Below are 17,859 nucleotides of genomic sequence, written 5' to 3'. Positions count from 1 at the left end.
TCTAAGGACTTAGTGGTCGTCTTGGCGGGCATAGAGGTTTTAGACTGGGCCGAACCCAGGTTCCTCACGCCTTGTGGAGATTTGGACGAGGTGGAGGGCGCAGTTAAGGCATCGTCATACAGAGCTGCCCTTAAGCGAAGTTCCCAATTCCTCCTCGTCTACTTTGAAAAAGACTGGCAAACTTTGCAGGCCGAGGTTACGTGGGCTTCCCCCAAGCACATCAGGCACAAGCTGTGGCCGTCCTGAGAGAGCAGTTTTGCTTTACATGTTTTCTTCCCTTTAGGGGTATCCATTGTACTCACTCCTTAAACAGTCCGTGGTCAAAGAGCCAGAAATCCATCCACTCTTTCAACGCTCAAAAACAGCAGGCAACAGAAACGGTCCAAGGTCAAATCCAGTAAACAATCAGTCCAAATCACAAATCCAGAGAATAGTCAAATAACGGTCCAAGTCAGAAAGGGGTCAATCTAGTAGAACTATTTGTAGTAAGCAAGGAACCAAAATGAAGGAGCTGCAGGAATCGCGAGCGATCGCTACGGTGGTCATAAAGGAACTGAGGTGCCTGGGCTTCCTCCCGCCTTAAATAGCCACGTGGTCATGTGGGGTGGGGTGCCGACGCCAAAAAGGAGCTGTAGAACTCGATACCAAGAGGCTTCCGTGCAGGTGCAGAACCCATTCTAATGGATTCAACGGATCACGACTCAGATCCAGTGTTGCCTAGCAACAGTTTCAGCTACAGAAGCTGCCTCTTTAGTGTGGAAAATGGTGGCTCCAACTCTTGCAATTGCTTGGGGCACTGTAAGGCTTCAAAATGCCCCAGCAGCAGGTATGTTGCTGGAGTTTGAGGATTATGTGTGTATTGTGTGTATAAGCGGGGTGGGGTGGGGGATTAAGGTATCAGCTGCCAGAAACAGGGTATTGAGTAGGCATATCTGACTCTCCCAGTCCTTTTCCAAATTTCAAAGACTGTTTTGTGTGTGTGTTAAATTAAGGTTCTAGGTGTTTTGTTTAAAGAAAGGTTCCTCATACTTTCCTCTTCTTGTCTCTCAGCTAAAACTACTGTTTTAGTCAAGAAGCGAGAAGTACAGTCAAGGAGCGAGAAATTAGGTTGAAGGGGATAACACACAACTTCTCACTCCTTGACTGTGCTAAGTTTGGGGTCTCTGCCTACCTATCATTTTACGCCACCAGGAGATTCAGGGGAACAATCAAGGGAACAGGAGAATTAAGAGCAGGGCAAGTCATTTCTCCAGTCTGTGGGCAATCCTGAGAATTCATCAACAATTACGAGAATATTCAACAAAAATTTGCAGAGGATAATTCTGAAAATATCTGGAACAAATGCACAATTAAGCAAGTGAACTATTTAGAGAAAGGAGTTTGTCAGATCATGTGCAAAATTAAACCAGTGGACCAATCTCCTTCAAATTGCATACACTTAATGCTACCAACATACACTACCCACCATAATTATTTGAAGAATTTTCTGCTCAGCCATCCTTGATATTTAGAAAAGGTTTTTTTGTAATTTAAAAAATTCATAAAAAGTAAACTATTGGACCAATCTACACAGGGGCACCCTTTGGACCAGACTGCCAGTCCGAAGTTGGGTCCTCCACCACGGGGTGGGGAGAGAGGCAAATGTCTCACCGGGGACCTAGGTGGTGGTCACACCACTGGGTGGTGCTGTGCCACCGCTAGGTGCTCTGCAAGCAGCCCATCTGCCGATGTAGCCTGCCCACGTGATCTACTTTGTTGTGTAGTAGGGAAGAGCCGCTGAGGGCTGAGTGTGACTGGGCCTGCCTGTGCCCTCTGAGTCTGGAGGTAGCTCACCAGGGGGGAAGAGAGAGACAGTGTGTGTACTGGGACTCCCAGAGGGATCTCTTGCTTGCTTCAACTGTGTTGCAAACTGTTTTCTGGGTGTGCTTGTATGTAGGGGGAAAGATACTTATCTTGCAGCTGGGAGGGGGAGGGCCCCCCCAAAGGCCTTTAGGTTCAGTCTCCAAAATTACCTAGGTGCATCTCTGAATCTACTTCAAAGTGCACACAGTTAATTCTGTAACTGTGAACTACAACTATGAAAATGTTGATAACTTTCTGCCCAGTCATTCACAATTTATATTTTGAAGAGGCTTTAACCTTTCCAAAAGCATATAATATGAATGAGTACCAATTACCACTCATTCGTATTATATACTGCCCATCAAGAGTCTAACTTCTGGTTGCTCCGCCTAAGTATGGCCAACTCTGACAGGCAGTATCTCACCTGGAAATGAGGAAAGACACTTAGAAAGGACAAGAATGTGAATATATACCCTTCTAAATGGTTGCTCATCACATACCCTTCTAATGTTGCTCATTACTGATCATCATGTTTCTTCCTTTACCCCCTTCACTGAGTTTTTCAATTTTCAATTTCCTGATCAGAGCATTGTAGGCATAGCCTTCTCAAAATATAATCAAACCCATTAGCATGATAAGGGCCTTCTGCAGTATGTTCACTCACTCCTTAATGCTGGGAAATTGTAGTATTGTTTCTATTATGTATTTTTATTAATTTAATGAATGTATATTCCACTCTTCATCAAAGAATGGCTATTGTATTGGTAAATATTCTGTAACATGAATTATAATAAACTAGCTGACCCTGCACAGAGCATCCGTGCGGTCGTGCACTGAGCCTGTGGCATCCCTCCCCACAACTCTCTCGCTGACTCTTGCCACCCCCACAACTCTCTCGCCACACCCCACAATTCTCACAACCCCCCACATCGCTCTGCCCCCAAATCTCTCGTGCGCTCTCGCCCCACCGCAACTCTCTCTCTCGCTCCTGCTTGCTCTCGCCCCCGCAACTCTCCCGCTCACTCTCGCCGCCCCCACAACTCCTTCGCTTGCTCTCGTTGCCCTGCAACTCTCCCGCTCTCTCTCTCCACCCCCGCAACTCTCCCGCTTGCTTTCGCCGCCCCCACAACTCTCTCACTTGCCGCCCCCACAAATATCTCTCTCGCTCTTGGCCCCCGCAACTCTCTCGCTCGCTTTCGCTGCCCCCTACAACTCTCTCGCTAGCTCTCGCCCCCACAACTCCTTCGCTTGCTCTTGCTGCCCCCGCAACTCTCCCGCTCTCTCTTTCTGTCCCCGCAACTCTCCCGCTTGCTCTCGCCACCCCTGCAACTCTCCCGGTCGCTCTCGCTGCCCCCGCAACTCTCTTTCTCCCCACTCCGCAACTCTCCTGCTCGCTCTCTCCACCCCTGCAACTCTCCCGCTCGCTCTTGTCACCCCCACAACTCTCCCGCTCGCTCTTGCCACCCCCACAAATCTTTTGCTTGCCCCGCCGCAACTCTCTCTCAGCCCCTGCAACTTTCTTGCTTGCTCTCCCCCCGCAACTCTCTCACTCACTCTCGCTCCCGCAACTCCCTCGCTCTCACCCCTGCAACTCCTTTGCTTGCTCTCATCACCCCGCAACTCTCTTGCTGCCCCCGCAACTCTCGTGCCCGCTCTTGCCGCCCCTTCAACTTGCCTACTCGCTCTCTCCCCGTAACTCTCTCACTTGCTCTCCCCACAGCCCCCTCTCTCAATCTCTCTCTCTGTCCTCTGTCTTTCTATCTCTGTCTCATGGTCCTTGCTTCCCCCTGCCGCTGCCAGGGACTGTCACCTGCTTGCCTGACAGCCTCCGAGCTCCCTGCTCTCTGCCACTTCACGGCGCAGCTTAGCCAACCGTTTGCCGCCTGCAGCCCCCAGAGCCAATTGTCCAGCTCCCAAAGCCACCCCCAGCCTCTGAGCTCCCTGCCGCTTTACAGCGCCCCCGAGCCAACTGTCGAACTGCTTTCCAGCCGCCCCCGCAAAACTCCCTGCTGCTCCGGAACTCTCTCCCCCTCTGTCAGCCAATCACCTCCTCCCCCTCTGTCAGCCAATCACCTCCTCCCCACCAATCGCCTCCTTTCTGTCATGTCCCCACACATGGCCCGTCTTGGAGAATTAATAATATAGATGCACATGTACCACTTGATTGTATATTATAACATTAACTATTTTTACAATAATTTCTTACCAATGTCCAATATGAAGTCTCTAATCCAGCTTTTAAACACACAGTTATAACCACAAACTAAAAACCAAAAGAGAAAAGAGAAAAATTAGTTTTCTTTAACAGATATTAGTGAAAATTGAAATTTCAAAACAAAAGGATATGTTTAACATTAAATTGTTAAGCTGTAATGTGGAAAAATGTTTTAGAAATTACAACCATTATTCACAGAACAAATGAACAATTTACTTGAGCCCGGTGGTTTACAAGCAGCTAACCCGTTTGCGAAGTCCTCCCCTTAACCCAGGTTAGTGGAGCGAGCGCCCCGCTAACTGGGGTTTCTGGATCGTGTGTTGCCGTGGCGCGACTCCACGCCGTGGCAACTCATGAGGAGACCCCCAACCGGGAGGCTAAAAAGCAGCCTCCCAGCTCAGGGGTCTCTCCAGCATGCTCTGCGCGCTTATGCAGAGCATGCTGGAACTCCCGGGGCCCACGTGGCCCCCGAACTCCCAAGCCCCCGCCAGCTCCGCGGCAGTCATGTGGGCAGCTGACTCCCAACCCCCGCCAGCTCTGCAGCAGTCATGTGGGCTGAGGCGGCAGTCATGTGGGTGGCTGATTCGGCCGCCCGGGGAGGGCTTAATGATCCTCTGCGGGGAGAGCGGGCTTAGCTCGCTCTCCCCGCAAACTCTCTAGAGGCAGGTCTCACCGATAGTGAGACCCGCCTCACTATGTGCTGAGATGGGGAAGGGAAGGCTATATATGTTTATTTTTAGATTGTGAGCCCTTTGGGGACAGGGTGCCATCTTGTGTATTTATTTATTCTATGCAAACCGCTTTGAGAACTTTGGCTGAAGAGCGGTATATAAATAGTAGTAGTAGTAGTAGTAGCAGCAGCAGCAGCAGCAGCAGCAGTAATACAGCCAAAGTTAACAATGTCCACTAGGAATTGCCTTTTTATAGAAACTCTTCACAGGCTAAAAGGTTTCATCTAAAAATTAGACTAACACAAAAGTCTAATTCAGGCAATCCAAGGAACCATAGTTTGTCAGTTTGGAAACATGAGCTAAGGAGTGCCAAGCCTGCATATTCCTCCAACCCCGCCCCCAGCTGGGGTGCAGAGCTAGAATGCAACAATTCTGGCTTTATTATAGCTCTGTGTGTCATTCAAACCAGATTTTATCCTAATTTCATACCCTGGTTTGCAAACCACAGTTACGCCATAACTCCTTGGTTTGGACAGCATGTAGAGCTATGGTCTAACAAGCCAGAATTCCTTTATGTGTGAGGTGAGGAAGAGCGAGTGTGCAGCTCAGCACTCATTTGACACACATTCCTTATCCAACAAAACAGGATTTGTCGGATCATCTGAATCAGGACTAGTGGAAACCCTCTATTAGTCTAGAGGAAATTGTCTTTTAAATTTCCTTCACTCTTCTTATTGGGATGTAAACTGGTTTAACATTAGCAATACTTACTGTATAAACTATGTTCCCCAAAAGCAAATAATCTGAAGTTTTACCATTGGCAAATACAGTATCTGTAAGATAAAAGCATGGTAATTATTAACATTGGAATTATTTATGGAAACAATTTGTATATCTGAACTTTTAGAGCAAAATTGACTAAGATGCCCTAATTAATCTCATCTACTGTATTGGGGTAGATCTGTACCTCAAGGTCATATATCGCAAAAACTTGCAAGCTATGGTTCTGCAATGTTGTCCTTTTCAGACATTGTTGCCAGGAGCTTTTCCAGACAGGTTTTACCGGGAGTTTACTGCCAGGCTATAATACGAGTTTGAAGCTGCCCCCCAAAATGATGCAAAAAGTGGATTTTTTTTTTACCTTGGATATAAATCGGAATACATTCTTAATGCGCAGTGAAAAACCCAAATTGTGTGTGAAGTGCTCCCTGATATGCAGGGACTTTGGGGTAAATCTGGCCAAAATGTGAATGCACCACCTCCATTCCTGAGGAGATGCAGGCTAAAAGCCGGGTGTGGAAAACTTCCAGAACTTTGTTACACAACATATCCAAAGTGTAGCCAAGTACTATTTGCCATTTATTTTCAGTGAATTAAAAAAAATACTTATCACAATAGGGGTTTTTTTTGGCGGAGGTATCCATAATTAACTACATAATTATTTTGTGGAGTTAAAATTCAACCCTGCATTTTGGTACAAATCTACCCTAGGGCCTGGACAGTGTCAATTAAATTCTGATAGAAGATTGTTAATTAACAATGTTATTTTAAAATTTCTGCTTTAAAAAGTATTTCACTCATTGTTTTGAGAAAGAAAATATTTCATAAAAGGACTAATGAAAGACTCCAAGGTTCAAATAGGCTCTCTGACTAGTAGAAACAGGTTACTGATCCCCTTAAGGAATCTTTTTGAGTTAGGGTGGGAGTATACGGTGCATCCGTCCCATCTGGGATGTCTTGCAGCCATATGAATATTAATAGCATCATTGGAAAGTCCTGAGGTTTTTTAGACCTGTTAAGTATAAAAGCATTTGACATATGGAAGCCTTGTAAGGATCAAAACCTTTGGTAGCTGCATATTGTGTGTACTTCTTCCATTTGCATTTATAGTTTCTTCTTGTGGACTCTTTCCTCTCATTTAGGAGGATATCATCTAAAAGTTTAGCCTTCAGACAGTCAAGTTCAGCACCTTGAGGTTGTGGTGGAATGTGTGGCCTGACCCTGTGAGAGGAGATTTTGGTGGTATGGAAGACGAAGATGTTGTCCCCATGACAGCCACAGCAGAACTGGAAACCACAGCTGTCTGGGCCGCCATGGGGTGACAAGAATGCTGCAAGTCCCCTCTTGCTCATAATTTTCGTGAGCAGGGGAAAGGGAGGAAATATGTAGTACAGGTCTTTTCCCCAAGGCATCTGGAAGGCATCCCCCATTGAGTTCTTCCCCAGGCCCACCCTGGAACAGTAGAGGCTGTATTTTCTGTTGTTGTGGGTTGTGAAGAGGTCTATTAATGATGTTCCCCAGTTCTGAAAAAGATGTTCTGAAGGATCCCTGGATTTATCCCCCACTGGTGTTGCTGTGAGAGGTCTAGGTCTTTGCTCAGGGAATCTACCAAATCATTGTTCACTACCTTGATGTGCAGGGCTATTGGATACAAACCATGGTGTATACTCCACTCCCATAACTGTAATGTCAGATTGCAGAGTAACCAAGAGACTGTCTCTTCCTGGTGATTGAGACAGGCAATCACTGTTGTATTGTCCAGCAAAACTTGCACTACCCAATTTTTTATTAGAGGCAGAAAAGATTTCAGGGTGTGTAACACTGCCAGTAATTCCAGAAGTTTATATGCAGGGTTTGCTGCTGTAGTCCATTTCCCTTGAGCATGAAATCAGGCTCAGTGGGCTCTCCATCCTTTTAGGGAGGCATCTGTTGTCACTGTTATTGATGGGGTAGAAAGTTCGAAAGCAACACCCACAGAGAGGTAATTTATTCTGGTCCACCACTGAAGGGATTGTATCACAGGTGGTGGAAGAGTCAGTCACATGGTCTGGCTATCTAAATTTGGTCTGAACAATGATAGAAACCAGGTTTGGAGCCGGCACATCTTGAGCCTTGTGTGAGTCATGGTGGTTGTGCAAGATGCCTTCAAACCTAACAGCCTTTGCATGGCATGTACTCTTTGTCTTGGGTTGAGTGTGAAAATAGAGATTAGTTGTATGATCAACTCACTCCCGTCTTCCAGGAGATAGGCTCTTTTTGTTTCTGAGTCCAAAATTGCTCCTTTGAACTGTATTCATTTTTGTGGTTCTAGGACTGTTTTTCCCCAGCCACTTTTATTCCCAATCTGACTAAGAGGTCCAGGATGTACTGAACATGGGAACAAAGGGTATCTTTTGATTTTGAGGTCACTAGCCAGTCGTTTAGAAAAGGGAATATGGATATGTCCTGTGTTCTTAGGTTTCACTATTATTGTGCTTACACACTTTGTAAAGACATGGGGCACTGTTTAAAGTCAGAAGGGTAGAACAATATACTGGAAGATTCTTGAACACAGAGTGAACCTCAAGAATTGCCTGTGTTTGGGCCTTATTCCTACATGGAAATAGGCATCCTTCAAGTCTAGCATCACAAACCCTTCACTTGCTAGTAGAGGATATCATATGGAATTTTCTCACTTGAACATATTTGTTCAATTGGTGCAAGTCCATGATAGTGCGGATTTCTCTGTCTTTTTTGGGAATTTGGAAATATCTCAAATAGAAACCGTTCTCCTAGTTCTTCAGAGGAACTGGTTTTATTGCCCCTTTTTGCAGTAAAGAATGAACTTTGTCTAAGGAAGGAGTTGAGTGGGTTTTATCCCTGAAAATTTTATCCCTGAAAAAAACAGAAAGCTGATAAATTCTATGACATTATCAATTGTTATAATGCTCAACACCCATGTATCCGATGTTATGAGATGCCAAGCATGGTAAAAGGATGGGGGAGAATACTTGAGGCATTTTGTGAACTAAGGTGTCAAAGAGTCGCTTTGATGAATCTTGTGTCTTCGATTTTTGTTGCTGTCTTTGCCTTGGTTAAATAGCTTTTCCAAATTGTACTTGAAATACTTATTATAATTTCTCCTGTCAGATTGCTTGTATTGGAACCTTTGACTACCATATGTTCTGAACTGTTGTGAGTAGGCTTATTGCTATGGGTTGGAAGCGAACCCTACTTGCTGAGTAGCAGGACTTTCCCATCTTTTCCATAGTCTCCTCAGTTTGCATGCAGAAGAGATCCTTTCCCTCAAATTGTAGGTCTTCTATTTTACCCTTCATGTCAGATTGAATGGAAGTCAATGTAAGCCAAGCTTGGCTTACAAGGACATGACACCTGCGACAGCATGAGACTCTGTCTCCATCAGGTGTTTGGCTGTACTTAGGCGCTGCCTAGTGATGTCATCAGATTTGTTGGGAGCTATCTTGAACTTGTCTCAAAACTTTTCCAGTACATCTTTAAGGTCATCCTTTATACTGTCCCAGGCAGAATAGTTGTACTTAGCCATGAAAGTCATCTAGTGGGTTATTTTGATAGACAAGGAAGAAGTGGAATAAACTCTACGGCCCATGGCATCTAGCTTTCTGCTTTCTTTATCCATTGTGGCTGAGTGTTTCTTGCCCTTGTTGCTAATGGCACAAACAACTACCAATGATTTTGGTGGTGGATGTTTAAATAGGAAGGGTTATGACCCTTCTTGAATTCTGCAGACTCTCTAGCCTTTTTGATGTAGATGAGGCTGATGGTGTATCCCAGTATGTTCTTGCTGAATTTGCAAAGTCTGGTAGCATGCCGGTTGTGATGATGCCGGTTGTGATGACAAAGAACTGGTTATAAAATCATACACAGGGTCTTTGATTTGTGTTGGTGCTTTCAACTCTAAACTTAATACTTTGGCCATTTCAGCCACCTGTATCCTGTAAGACTTTGTTTTTGCAGCAGGAGAATTTGAGGTTGGATTAGTGACATTCACATGATAGGGATCTGAGGGGTTTTCTGTTTGGATCGATTTCCCCTCAGAGGAAGAGGTAGAGTCATATTCACTATCGGAATGTTCTATTTCATGGGTGATTTCTCCACTGGTGAAGAGTGATGGACAATCTCCAGATCAGGCTCAGTAGCCCTCTGCCTTTCCTTTCCAGGAGGTACATTAGGAACAAAAAATTTAAGGATTTTTTGGTCTTTTGAAAGGAAAATCAGTGGTAGGTTTGGTTGATTGTCCATGTTCTTTAGGGGCAGAACATTTCTCAAGATCACTTCTCAGTTTCATACACTTCCATATCCTGTAATCATCAAAATCATATGGAAGTCCAGGAGAGGGTAGAAAATAAGGGTCTCCATTGTGTTTTATGTAGCCTGGATCTAAGGTCCTTGGAGAGCTCAAATAGTCTATAGGTTTTGCCATGGATGGTGGTACCTTTCCCTCCAGGAGAAGGAAGGAGAACATCTATATGTTGTTCTCATACAAGAAGCTGAGGGATCTTAAGGACTGGAACAATTTCTGATTCTTCATCAAGGTGCAGTCCATGCATGGAGAATCCTCTAAAGGTAGAGTCTGATGGGGTGGTAGCTGTGAATCCCACCAGGAATTCTAAATTTCTTGAAGTAGATTTCTCATGTACAATTGGTGACATCTCCCTAAAAGAAAGATGTCTTCCCCTACTCAAGTCAGAGCCATCATCACAGTTGAACCAGAGAGACATCTGGAGATAAGTCTATCAATATAGGAGACACATTGGAGATCCAGGTCTTAATAGGGGTCTCCTGTGTTCTGGCCGTTAACATCGTCAATGTTGGCATGGACACTGTTGACTTTGACACTGATTGTTGGGTTGGCGGAGAAGGAGATATTGGTAGAGATTGAGTAGATCTAGCATCTGCCTTCGGTTTTGAAGTTGATGCCAGTGCTGCTCCTGATGTTGAGGATCTTGCAGTGTCCGGAGTGCTTTGAAAATGTTGATGTCTGCTTTGTACAGTTGATGGGGATGGAGTGTGTGGGGACTTTGTTGAAGTTGATGTAGAAGCTTTTCCTGACATAGTCGACATTGCTGGCTGGTTGGCGTCTGGCGCTGCTTTGACTTCAAGGAGTCCAGAGAGGCTCCTCTTTGATGTTTCCACTTTTTGTGGTGTCAACATCAATCATCCTTGCTGATGCCTTTGGCTTCTTAAATGTTGAGTCACCTTGATCTCTTTCAGTTGAAGGTGCCTGAGGTATCGATCTCGGGCAGCCCTCCAACATAGACCCCGATCACAAGGGTCAACAATTGCCCAATATCGGTGTTGTCCAAGTTGATGGTAACTGCGATCTCGGCATTGGTTTCAAGTTTTGTATAAAGCCACAGAGCTCCCTGCTTTTTTTGTGTCTGTTTTGAAAAAGACAACCAAATTTGGCAGAATTGCACATTGTGATGTTCGCCTAGGCCAGGCTGCTCAACTGTGCCCACCCAGCTATTTTTGGACTACAGCTCCCATCATCCCCAGCCACAGTGGCCAATAGACAGGGAGGATGGGAGCTGAAGGCCAACATCTGCAGGAGGGCCAAAGTTGAGCAGGCCTGGCCTAGGCAAATCAAGCACTTGTCGTGACTGTCAGAGGAGGGTAGCATTCCTCTGCCTGGCACACTTTAAAAATGTTTTTTTAGAGTCCATTAGAACAGTCGGCAAAACGCAATGCAAAAGAGAAACCTGAAACAGTCCACTGACCAAAAGCCAGCAAAATCACTGAGAGAACAAATTTAAAACGAAATCCAAAGGAGAAGCTGAGAAACAGTCTGGAGGTCAAAGCAGGAATTGTCAAACATTTTCCTTACAGGAACTGAGTAACTAACAGAGCTAATCCCTCATGATGCAAATGGTATAGCGGCCGAGAAGGAATGGAGGAGAAGGTGCTCCCCCACCAAAAGTAACAGTTGTGCCATGCGCATGAATCAGCAGAGCCAAAGAGTGCCTCATGGTGCTAGTGAATTCTTCCATGCGGGTTACTGAGTAGGCGCAGAACTCATTTTGTGAGGGAACATGGATCACCTCAAGTATCTATTATACTGTACCTGAAATCACACCACATTACTTTATATCATTGATTTTAAAATTAAATTTTAGCTCCTCAAACTGAAACAAACAAAATAAAATGTACAATTATTTAGAAAGCGACCTTTTCATCTAATTACTATTAAGAACTTTAGATTACAGACTTTGCTTTAGTCTAATTCTGGATATTATCATTTAAAAGTAATATACCGCTAAGTAATATACCACTTGCAAATTCTGTGTTTCGTTAACTTACCATACTGGATAGCTTTTAGTGGAAACCAAAACAGAATCACTGAATGGAAGAGGCCATTTAAACAATGAACCCAGAAAACCTAGGGGAAAACAAACATTCATGAGAGCCATTTGTCATAAAACCAACTCTGTGAACTCTGACCCTTTTTATCTTTTTGTTAGATTCAGAAAATGTGTTTTTCAAAAGGCCACCTCTAAGAACTAATATAACTGAGAGACATTTTCTGCCTCACAGCTCTTCATGGGTAATTTATTTATTTTTATGTTTCTCAAAAGGTGTTCATTATTGTTCACTTCTAATTTATTTTGCAAAAAATCCAAAAAATCCTATTTTTATTATAGTATACAAAAATTAAAAACAACCTTTGCTATATTTAACTGAAATGGCCCTAATAACATCATTGAGCACTTGGGTATTTTATTCTATTATTCTGATTAACATAGAATGGGGATAGACTAATACATAACTTTTTCAAATATTAAAAAAGGAATTAATTGTTGATATACTTATATGCATTAGAGATCTTTACCACACAAATCTGTCTATGATTGTTATATATATTTTACACACCTGTAAAAGAATGGCATATTATATGTATATTCAAATATATAAACCTGGTGTTTTGTACAGTATATGATATATGTATGAGATAATAAATAAGTGCATAGCTTTTGGCACTTCAGTCCTATAAAGGGTAACAACATGTCATAATTAAAATACTTTTACAAAGCATAACTTTGTTTGTGTGTTAAACCGATGTGCATTAATAGTTTTAAGTTGTTCAAACAACAGAAATTAAGTTGCCTGCCTCAAAAAAATGTTCCACCATGTCTCTAAGTTCTTTGTTACTTTATTCAGCGATGTAAGGTGGTATGATCCAATTTATGCCACAATACTTTGCACATTTGAACTTGTGTTACTCATTAACCTTTGTCTCTCCTTCTTGCTATGTCATTACCAAAAGTTTTATTTGACAGAAAGCACAGGTGGGTGCAAGAAAATTAGACCTAGTTTTCGATTTTCCTGACCAATGCTTATTGTCAAATGCTAATCCTTTAACCTCTGTCATGGCCCCATGACCTCTAACCCTTTTTACCATAACAAATCTATGCATCATCATTCAGTGCAACAATGATTCCAAATCTTCTATACAAAAACCTCCATCAACTATTCTAGCTTTATAGATTGTTTGTAGCCATTTATTCCTAGCATTCACTCATAACAAATTCAGTAAAATACATAATCCAGATATGCTCTTCTAAAATCAATAATTAAAACTTTTAGCTATAATACATCCACCAAAAAAGAAGCTTCAAATATTCTGCAAAAAACATTGCATTTGAGCACAAATAATCACCTAATTTGAATTAATTGACACAAATTAAAAAAAATATGTAGCTGTCACATTCATTTAAAAGTATTTGTTCAGTAGGCTTGGACTATTTGATTGTTTTCATTAATATGATCTATTGTCAAATAACAATTGAGTAAATAGGTCAATGTTTATATGTAGACTAAAGCTGCACTGTTTCATGAGAAGCAATTTCGATGCTGTCCTTCCTTCTGAAGCCCACTGTGCTTTCTGAAAATATGTCCCTGAGGGGAGCACAAGCGTCACTCCTGCCCACTTGCAAGACTGTGCAGCATTAGTTTGGATGTCAGTCATTGTAAAGAACAAAAACACTATTGTCTATCAATAAAAATACAAACAGCTGTCACATGCATTTTACATATTACATATGCATATATTTTCCTGATTAATTACAAATCTACTATTGATCATGAAGGCACAGTTTCAAAAAGTATTTTATCTTGCTTTTTAGTATGCTTTTAAATTTGTGTAAAATCTGACAAAGACAATTTTCAGTTTGTCTTTCGTCAGAATCATATATGCAAACTTGGATTTCCATCTGTGTTAAATCTGAATTATTATTATTATCTATTTAGACAGTGCCATCAGTGGATCTGGAACTACATTAGCAAGAAACAGACTTGCTGATCATGCTCTCAAGGATCTACAATCTAAAATTAGCCTTAGATTCTAACTGGTCCTCCAGTCTTAATTTGGAAAAAAACAGGTTTCTCACCTGTAACTGATGATTTGGTAGAGATCTGTCAACATCCAGAAGAGTGGGTTCTATGCCTGTGCAGGAAACCCCGCGGTAGCCATGCCTCAGCTTGTCGATGCATCCAAGCCCTGCCTCCACGCAGAGCCTGCTATTTAAGAGTGGGCTAGGCGCCATGTTCCTTAGTTCTTTGGACGACTGCCGTGGAGGACGATCATCCTGCGAGCAGGTGAGTTCATATTTGATGGATCCAAGGGCAACAGCAAGCGTACCATTACGCACATAGCAGAGCACCACTACTGCCGAGGGGTAGGATGGGAGGGTCTTCTGGATGTCGACGGATCTCTACCAGATCAGCAGTTACAGGTGAGCAACCTGTTTATCTGGACTGAGTTCCGTCGACAGCCATAAGAGTGGGTGTTTAGCAAGCTCCCCATGGAGGAGGGTGCAGTAGTGCTATTGCAATACCCATTTAAGGACACTTCTCCCGAAGCTAGCCTCTGCAGCAGAGCACACATCTATGGTGTAATGTTTGACAAACAGGAGATTTGATGACCATGTGGCCACTTTGCAGATATCTAAGAAGCCAACTCCCGAAAGGTTGTGCTGCCGAAGAAGCGTAAGCCCGCGTGGAGTGGGCTTTGATGGTTCCTGGTGGTGTCTTTTGTTGTATCTTGTAGGTGAGTAGGATGAGGTCAACTAGCCATCTAGACAATCTTCGCCGAGATATCAATGAGCCCTTGGCAGAGCCACTGTAGGCAACGAAGAGGCATGTAGTGGATCTGAAGTCCTTCATGCGTGACATGTAGAACAAGAGAGCCCTACGCACATCCAGAGAGTGCATAGCCTTTTCAAGGGCCGACTGCGGGTTCCGGAAAAAGGTAGGTAGAATAATATCTTGGTTCAGATGAAATTCTGAGATGATCTTTGGTAGGAAGGAGGGGTCCAGATGCATGATGACCTTGTCCTCATAGAATCACATGTACGGGGAATCCACCCTCAAGGCCGTAAGTTCGCTGACCCGTCGCGCTGTTGTGATCGCAACAAGGAATGCGGTTTTTAAGGAGACCAACTTTAAAGGTGCTGTGACCATAGGCTCGAAGGGAGTCTGTGTAAGTGATGAAAGCACCAATGACAAGCTCCAAGGTTCTACCGGTGTCTTCACTGGAGGGTAGAAGTTGGAGAGGCCTTTCAAGAAGGCTTTGCTTAGAGGGTGTGAGAAAAGAGACTTCCCCTCCCACCCTGGGTGCTTGGACAAGAGAGCAGCTAGGTGGAGTCTTACAGAAACATTAGCCAATCCCTGAGATTTCAGGGTGGACAGATAGAGGAGCACCTGACGGATAGACGCCTGCCTTGGCACAAACCCCTGGGATTTTGCATGGGTTTTAAAATGAAACCACTTTTTATAATAGTTGCGTCTTGTGGATGTCTTCCTCTGATTCAATAAAATGTTATTTAAAAGCCTATCCGCCAAGCAATCAGCCGGAGAGTTTGAGCATCCGGGTGAAGGACGAGGCCGTCATCCTGCGAGAGGACATCTGGGTTTGGTGGGAAATGATGGAACAGGTCTGCGTAACTGAGGAAACCATGACTGTCTCGGCCACCATGGATGCAGGGTACTGGGCGTGCCAGGAGGCGAGCCACCACTCTTGCAATTATTGGCTGAGGAGGAAACATGTACGGTGTCTCCTCCGTCTAGTCCAGTTGGAAGGCATCCCCCAACAACTCTGGGTCATGACCTGCTCTGGAGCAGAAGCGGGCACATTTCTTGTTCTTCGAGGTTGCAAACAGGTCCACGGATGGTTGCAGCCATCGGCGAAAGAGAGGGTTGATATATTTGGGGTTGATCTCTCATTCGTTATGAGTGTACTGGAGGAACACTCGACTGAGACTGTCTGCTAGGATGTTGTCTAGACCTTTGATGTGAGCTGCAACAGGGTATATCCTGTGTTGGATGCACCAGTGCCAAATCTGGACGGCAAATGCGCACAAGCTCTGAGAGACAGTACCGCCCTTATGGTTGATGTATGCTTGTGCTGTTGTGTTGTCTAACTGAACCTGGACATAGGTGTCCTGTAAAGTTGGTAGGAAGGATTGCAGAGCAAGAAAGACTGCTAGCAATTCTAAGAAGTTTATATGGAGCTGACTCTGGTTCAGGGACCATTTTCCCGGAGTCTGTTGACCCGCACAATGTGTGTCCCATCCCAGTAGGGAGGCATCCATTGTTAGCCAGACTGTTGGTGAAGGGGTCTGGAACGGTACCCCCTCTAAGAGGTTTCTGCGGTCTATCCACCAGGAGAGGGATTGGAGAACCGGAGCTGGAATCTCGAAGTGCTTCCTCTGACTGTGTCTCGTCGGGTGGAAGACAGAGAGAAACCACAGCTGCAGTTTCCTCATTTTCAGGCGGGCATAGAGGATCACTGTATTGCGGGAGGCCATAAGGCCCAGTAAGCGTTGTATTGATTGTGCCGGTTGGATGAGGTTCTGTTTGAACAGAGTCACTAGGTCTCTTATTGAGTTGTATCTTTCTTCCGGCAAGAATGCTCTCTGGCTTACAGTGTCCAGTACTGCACCTATGTAGTTCGCCACTTGCATTAGTTCTAGATGAGATTTCTTCCAATTGACTTGTATGCCTAGATCGTGGAGGACTGATAATACATAGCGGATCAGAGAACGTAACCCACTTCGGTCCTTTGATGTCAGGAGCCAATCGTCTAGGTAGGGATAGATGGTGACTCCTTGCGTCCTGAGGTAGGCGATCACTACGCCCTACATTTCATAAAGACCCTTGGGGCGGTGGACAGTCCAAAGGGCAATACATTGTACTGGTACACTTGGCAGCCGACTGTGAAACTTAAGTATTTTAGATGTTGAGGTCGTATGTTGACATGAAAATAGGCGTCCTTGAGATCCAGTGTTGCAAGCCACTTCTCCCCCTGAAGGAGTGGTAGAATCTGTTGCAGCGCCATCATTCTGAACTTTTTGACACAGATAAATTTGTTCAATTGGCAAAGGTCCATGATGGAGCGGATGCCCCCATCCTGCTTCGGAATCTGAAAATAGCGGGAATAGAACCCATCCTGCCTGTCCACCCACTGCACTGGGGCAACTGCCCCTTTCTCCAACAGTTCTTTGACTTCCTCCTGTAGAGTAGCAGACAGAGGGGTGAACCTCATTCCCGTGAACCGTGGGATCGACTTGAATTCAATGGCGTATCCCAAAGATATGATCTTCAAGACCCAGTGGTCTGATGTTATATGTTGCCATGCGGGGGCATGACGTGCCAGCTTGATGGAAGGCTGTGCTAGAGGTGGATCGGTGTTGAGATCCGTCAGTTGAGATGTGATATCCCCCAATGGCGGGAATGGGAAGTGGAGAGGTGATGGTGGGTGGACTTATTTATTTATTTATTTATTTGATTTATATACCGCCCTTCCAAAATGGCTCAGGGCGGTCTACAATTAGACTTGCACCTCAAAGGCGCCTCTGAGTGTCCGACCCTTTGGGATGTTGGGGTTGAGACGACTTGCACTTATTTTGGTAAGAGCGCCACTGATATGGTGAGTAGGATTTCCGGAAATCCCTGCACTCCTGTTGATGGAACGAGGGGCGCTGTTTGTTGTAGGATGAGCAGTATTTTGCAGAATATGTAGATGTAGACGCTTGGGATGTGAATGTCTTTGCTGTAAATTTGGATTTTTTGAGCTGTTCCATTGTGGCATCAGTTGTTTCACTGAACAGACCAGTGCTGTCAAAGGGGAGACCTTCTATCTTTTCTCTCATATCCAGTTGCAATGTGGTAGATCTTAGGCATGTGTGCCTACAGAGGGTAATAGCAGCCGTCATGGCCCTGGACTCACTCTCAGCTAGATGTTTCGCGATGCTGAGTTGTTGTCTTGTGAGGTCACCTGAACGCTCCAGAGTTTTGTGAAATTTCTCTCTGAATTCCTCTGGAGATAGTGTCAAG

General features: G+C 44.3%; 1 protein-coding gene across 4 annotated transcripts in view; it reads right to left on the bottom strand.

Moving 5' to 3' along the window:
* Window positions 1–17,859, bottom strand: part of ATP8A1 (ATPase phospholipid transporting 8A1) — a 242,997-nt gene that overhangs the window by 33,115 nt on the left and 192,023 nt on the right. For all 4 annotated transcript variants that reach the window (XM_053252646.1, XM_053252647.1, XM_053252644.1 and 1 more), the window contains 3 exons: window positions 11,827–11,905; window positions 5,500–5,561; window positions 4,049–4,105 (listed from right to left, as the gene is read on the bottom strand). In XM_053252646.1, coding sequence (XP_053108621.1) covers window positions 4,049–4,105; window positions 5,500–5,561; window positions 11,827–11,905 — 198 coding nt within the window. The remainder of the gene's footprint in view (window positions 1–4,048; window positions 4,106–5,499; window positions 5,562–11,826; window positions 11,906–17,859) is intronic.

Source organism: Hemicordylus capensis, chromosome 5, assembly GCF_027244095.1.
Source record: "Hemicordylus capensis ecotype Gifberg chromosome 5, rHemCap1.1.pri, whole genome shotgun sequence".
NCBI lineage: Eukaryota > Metazoa > Chordata > Lepidosauria > Squamata > Cordylidae > Hemicordylus > Hemicordylus capensis.
The sequence above is the reverse complement of the archived record's forward strand: the minus strand, read 5'-3'. Positions and strand labels throughout refer to the sequence as shown.